At 34.6% G+C, this 6855-nt stretch overlaps 1 protein-coding gene across 1 annotated transcript; it reads left to right on the top strand.

Annotated features, from left to right (window-relative positions):
* Positions 1–3195: 3195 nt before the first annotated feature.
* LOC104644614 (uncharacterized) lies at positions 3196–3525 on the top strand. Its single transcript, XM_010314693.1, has one exon. The coding sequence runs from the start codon at positions 3196–3198 to the stop codon at positions 3523–3525; it is 330 nt and encodes a 109-aa protein (XP_010312995.1).
* Positions 3526–6855: the final 3330 nt, after the last annotated feature.

Genomic DNA, 6855 nt, shown 5'->3' with positions numbered 1-6855 from the left:
CTACTCAAAATAAGTTGGGAGGTAGAGAATACAATATTAATAAAAGTTTAGAGTTCATTGACAATATTGATTCTTGTGGATTGTTGGATATGGGTTATAGTGGTCAACCTTATACATGGTGTCATCATAGAAAGGATGGAGTTAGAAATTGGAAAAGGTTAGATAGAGGTTTGGTTAATGATAAGTGGCTGGAAAGAATGCCTAATACTAACATTACTCATCTTCCTTCTGTGGGGTCTAATCGTTGCCCCTTATTGATAGAAATGATTGAGAATAAGGAAAATGTGATTAAGTACTTTAAATTTCTCAATTGTTGGACTGAGAATGAAACATTCTTACAGACAGTTGAAAATTGTTGGAAAAAGAAAGTTGCTGGCAACCCTATGTGGATTTTGCATACCAAGATGAGGAGACTAACTAAAACATTAAGAGCTTGGTCAAAAAAGGAATATGGATATGTTTTTGAAAAAGTGAAACAGTATGAAGAGGGTGTTAAAAATGCTGAAGGAAACTATATCATGGATAATAGTAAGGACAACAGAAAGAAGTTGTATGCAGCTAATGCTCATTACACGAAATATTTGAAGTTAGAGCATGCAATACTTCAACAAAAAACTTAATTGCATTGGTTAAAAGAAGGTGATGCAAACTCCAAATACTTTCATGCTGTTATTAGAGGAAAAAGGAAGAGAATGTTTATTCACAAAATATTGACAGAGAATGGTGGTTGGATTCAAGGGGATGAACATATTGCTAGAGAAACCTGTGATTATTATCAGGGTATTTTCACTTGTAAAACTAACAGAATTATGGAGGATAATTTACATTGTATTCAAAAGATGGTAACTCAGGAACATAATGCAGAATTGGAAAAAATGCCTAATGAGGAAGAACTGAGAAAGGTTGTGATGAATATGAATCCTCATTCTGCTCCTAGACCTGATGGTATTGGAGGCATATTTTATCAAGTTTGCTTTAATATTATTAAAGATGATCTCTTTGCTGCAGTGCAAGCTTTTATTAATGGTTATGATATGCCTAAATATATGACTCATGCTTGTGTAATCCTTCTTCCTAATGTTGATCATCTAACAAGCTAAAGGATTTTAGACCTATTAGTCTAAGTAATTTTACTAATAAGATTATATCAAAGATTATGAGTACTAGATTGGCTCCTATTTTACCCCTCATTGTTTCAGACTATCAGTCTGGTTTTGTAAAAGGATGGAGTATATCAGAGAATGTTATGTTGGCTCAGGAAGTTATTCATGGTATAAAACTACGTAAAGAAGGTAAGAATGTGGTCATCAAATTGGACATGGTTAAGGCTTATGACAGAGTTTCTTGAACTTATACATGTTTGGTATTAAGAAAAATGGGTTTTGGAGAATTTTTTATTGATAGGGTCTGGAGAATTATGAGTAATAACTGGTATTCAGTGGTGATTAATGGTAAAAGACATGGTTTCTTTCATTCTACTAGAGGTTTAAAATAAGGGTATCCATTATCACCAGCACTATTTATTTTAGGTGCTGAAGTATTCTCAAGACAGCTTAACTTGTTATATCATAATCAGGCATATATAGGCTTTCAAATGGACAGTAACGGGCCTCAAATCAATCAGTTATGTTTTGCTGATGATATTATTATTTTTACTTCTACTGATAGAAAATCTTTACAGCTCATTATGAAAACTATTGAAGAGTATGAACTGGTTTCTTATCAAAAAGTGAATAAAGATAAAAGTATTTTCATGGTAACTGCTAAGACTAAGCAGGATATTATTGAGACTATCAAGATAGAAACTAGTTTTGGTATGAAAAACATTCCTATTACTTATCTTGGGTGTACATTATATATTGGGGGTCAAAGAAATATATATTATTCTGAGGTAGTGGAGAAGATTATCCAAAAGATTTCTCGATGGCAAACTAAGATTTTATACTGTGGAGGTAAAGTTACTCTAGTTAAACATGTGCTGCAGCCTATTCCTATCCATATTCTAGTTGTTGTATCTCCCCCTAAAACTACTCTCAAGTATATCAAAAGAGTAATTGCTGACTTCTTTTGGTGTATTGATAAAGATGGTAAAAAGTATCATTGGGCCTCTTGAGAAACATTAGCTTATCCAACTAGTGAAGGTGGTATTGGAGTAAGGCTGCTGGATGATGTTTGTATAGCATTTCAATATAAGTAATGGTGGGAATTAAGAACTAAGACTTCATTATGGAGTAAATTTCTTAAAGCTAAATACTGCCAGAGAGCTAATCCTGTGGCCAAGAAATAAGATTCAGGAGATTCTTTAGTTTGGAGATACCTCACTAGAAATAGACAGGCTGTGGAATCTCATATTAAATGGAATATTCATTCTGGAACTTGCAGCTTCTGGTGGGATAATTTGCTAGGGAATGGTGCACTAGCCAATCAAATGCATTAACATTTCTAGCCTTAATAATAGTCTAGTGTCTGATTTCATAAATGATGGTATTTTGAAAGAGTGATATGTTAGACAAAATGTTCCTCCTCTGCTGGTGCCTGATATTCTGTAAACACACTTTAAGTATAATATTGATATAGATGATACTGCTATTTGGACACCTGAGGAAAATGGAAAATTCACTATTTCATCTGCATGAGAAGTTATTAGAAAGAAAAGATCTAAAGATCCCATTAATAATACTATTTGGCAGAAGCATATTCCTTTCAAAATAGCCTTCTTTATTTGGAGAGCTTTGAGGGGCAAGCTACCAACAAATGATAACCTGCAGAAATTCAAAAAAGATGAGGCAGAATGTTATTGTTGCCATAGGAAAGGCGAAGATGACGTCAAGCATATATTACTCACTGGCAATTTTGCTAAATATATTTGGAAATATTATGCAGCTAAATTTGGTGCAATACAATCAAATACAGATTTGACAAGCCTGCTGCTAGATTGGAGGAATCTGCCTTTTCAAAATAATGTATATAAACTTCTTATTTATATTTTACCTAACTTTATTTGCTGGAATTTGTGGAAAAACAGGTGAGCTATGAAAATTGGAGAAAAAAATGAAGTAATCAAAGAGTACAGTATGGAATTTTAAAGACACCATGCAGCTTATAAAAATAGTTTTTCCAAATATACCATGGAAACATAGCTGGGACAGTTAGATCAATGTGGTGGATCAATGCCAACAGCAGCTAAGAGTAACCATGGTAACTTGGAGAAAACCAAATGAAGGCACTTACAAGCTAAATACATATGGGAGTGCACTACAAGAATCTGGGAAGATTGGAGGAGGAGGCATAGTAAGGGATCATCAAGGTAACTTAATTAATGCATTTTCCTTACCATTTGGTCTAGGCACTAACAATATTACAGAGATAAAGGCTGCATTATATGGATTGGATTGGTATGAACCACATGGTTATAGAAGCATTGAATTTGGAAGTAGACTCAGAAATGTTGTGCAAATGGATAAGCAATACAGTAGCAATACCTTGGAGATATCAAAAGACAATCCAACAAATTCAAGACATTAGCAGAAAATTGGATTACTTTCAATGTAAACATGTCTATCGAGAAGCCAATGGCACTGCAGATTTGTTAGCAAAGTGGAGTCATAATTTGTATATACTACAACACTTCTATACAACTCAACAACTATTTGGATCGATTAGAGGAAGCTACATATTGGACAAGATGGAAATACAAAATTTCAGAAGAAGAAAAACAAAGAGAATCAAGCATCCACCTAAGTATTTAACAAGAAAGCAAAGACTTATATATTCATTCAAATGTTACTTAAACCTATTCATTGTCTATGTTATAATAAATATGATAGGTTTTATCTTTTTTATATTTGTTCATGTAAAGGGAGAGTCTCCCTAATTCAAGCATTCTAGATAATTGTATTAAAAAGAGGAGTCCTCTTTTAGGTATCTAATTTCATAGAGTGCATCTTATTGTATAAAGGTTGAATTGACTAATCTTAGTAGGTAAGTCAATTCTATACCTATCAAATGATAGAAGTTAAGGTTTATGTCCCCCTTCTTGTAATTTTTGACTTTTTAATTATAAGGCCTGGGGATGTTGCTAAGCCCCTGACCCACCACAAGGGTCGTTTACTTTTAAAAAAATAAGCCCAAAATACAAAAACCCAAACATTAAATACTAAATTATAGATCTTAAACAAAAACCCTAAACCCCAAAATAAAAAATCTAAAAAAAACCCCCAAAACCTAGTCCTAACTCTATCCCTAAACCTACCCAATCCTTAACATTAACCTTAAACTATTAACCCTAAACATAAAACCCAAACATTAAACATTAAACGGTTGATATTAAACCTCAAATCCTAAACCCCAAACCCAGAAACATAAAAAATGTTAAGCCCTAACTGTGATCCCTAAACCCTAAGTTAAAAAAACCAAAACCAAAACATTAAATATTAAACCACACAAATTTAAACCTCATATTCTAGTCATGATCCATATAACCTAAAAAAAACCCTACATGCTAACCCATATCCAAAGCATAACCCATACCCTATTTCTAAACCTTAAACGCTAAACCCTAAGTTCAAATTAAAATTTTACGTCCAAAATACAAAAACAAAGACATTAAACACTAGACCATAGATTTTAAACCTCACATCCTAAACCACAAACGCTAAAACCTATAAAAAATGAAAAACCCTAACTCTAACCCTAACCATAACCTTCACCCTAGCCCTAAGCCATTAACCTTAAAGCCTAAGCCCAAATTACAAAAACCCAAACATTAAATACAAAACCATAGATTTTAAACAAAAAAATCCTAAAACCAAAAAAAACTAAAAAAACCCGCAACCTAGCCCTAACCATATCCCTAACACGAACCTTAACGCTAACCCAATCCTTAACCTTAACCCTAAACTCTAAACCTTAATACAAATCCCAAAATACCAAAACCCTAACATTAAATAGTAAACTATAGATATCACAAATTAAATCCTTAATCCTAACACAACCCCTAACCCTAACCCTACCGTAAACCCAAAACCACAAGTCCAAAACACCAAAATCAAAACATTAAACACTAAAACATTGATATTAAGTCTAAAATCCTAAAACCTAAACCAATAAACATGAGAAAACCCAAAAACCTAACCTTAACCCTAACCCTAACCCAAACAATAAACCTAACCCTAACCCAAACCTTAACCCTAAACCATAAACCCCAACCCCTAATCCAATAATAGAAAAAACACAACCTGGAATTTTCTCTCTCTAACAGACGCTCTCTCCTCTGTGTACAACGGCTAGCGAACAGTCAAACACCGCCGGACCAAAGCCATCCAGAACTTTTTGACAAGGGAAACAAATCCCAGGGTAACACGCTCAAAGATCAACCTCTGAACTCTTCGAAATTGCAGTTCAATGTTGCGATGAACACTGCACTGGAAGGGGAGTTTGATGCAGAATGAGAAAATATTTTCGTAAGGATTTTCTGGGGGGAATCGAGAAAAAAGGATGATGGCGATGAATACTCCGCATCAAGATCCATCGTATATCCAAAAATCAGCTGATTCTACCATCTTAATCAGTCAAAATCGAGAGGTTACTATTGAAGAATCTGCGAGTGCGTCACTTGTTTCCCAAGTGATGGCGCCAATCTTACTGGATTTTCAGGCGAAAGGGATGGAAGAATTGTTGGTGAGGATAACTTCAGCGAAAAGAGAAGTCAAGACGTTGGAATCCATGAAAGCTTGTCGAATAACAAACAGGCTGCTACACAAGTTAATCAAATAATCAGCAGGTAAACAAACAACAAAGAATCAATATTCCTAATTGAAAAGACCAAGATCACCAAGAGGACATTCGAGAGAAATAGTGGCATACATAGAAAAAGAGGTAACAAATAAGTCATGATAAAACTACCTCAAAGGCAGTTTTGAGACCTCTCACACCTCCAAAGGAAGGAAGCATAACAACCACCAACAGGAGCAGGATACAACAGGTATAACAAAATTTCAAGCTAAAAATATTTTTTCTAACCTTGAAATGCAGGAACAACAAGAGAGAAACAAAATAGGAGAAGGAACCACTAGGCAAGCTGCTTATCAGGCAGACAAGCCAAAAAAATAGGAGTGCTAAGGACCCAACTATAAGGAACAACCTCATCACTCATAACTTACAAAACCAACAAGCTGATACAGCCAAAAAAATAAAAACACATGTATTGACTCAATGCTCCCAAGATCCAATTCCCCGAATTTTATTAATGTTGATGACGTTTTTACTGAAAAAGTTGTTGGAGGCATGGATGGAGGGTGTCAGGAGAAAACCTTGAACCTGCAGGATGGGTTTACCATAGGGGGAGTTTGCCTCATGTTCTGATTAAGGGGTTTGTTGACCTTAGGTCTGACTTTAGAGCGTCTGAAATTTCTAAGAACATGCAGCAACAAGGAGAGAAATAGCATGTCAAACAACATTCTGCAAATAATAAAAAAAACAGCAAACAAAGAAAGAGGAAAAGAAAGATAAAGGGAAAAATAGGCTGCTTCTTGAACTCTGGAAAGCTCTCCTAAGAGCAAAAACAAGTCAAGCAAACAAAAAAGGGATGCTGCTAAAAGGAGACAAAATAAGCTTCAGACCGATGACAATGATCAAAAACAGAAAAAGAGGGAGGAATCATGCAACAAATTTGGTATGACTGATGATAATCATGGATTGGATATCCTCCCTCTTCAGGATCAACATATGACTCCTCCTCCTTTTAAACCACCAGATAAGAGATAGCAAATATGTAAGATGAATACAGTGCCTAATTTTGATGAATATGTTGTGGATAATTCTAGGGATGAAATAGATGGGGATAATCACTTCTTA

This window comes from Solanum lycopersicum, chromosome 11 (assembly GCF_036512215.1).
Source record: "Solanum lycopersicum chromosome 11, SLM_r2.1".
Lineage (NCBI taxonomy): Eukaryota > Viridiplantae > Streptophyta > Magnoliopsida > Solanales > Solanaceae > Solanum > Solanum lycopersicum.
This window is presented reverse-complemented; position numbering and strand designations above follow the sequence as displayed.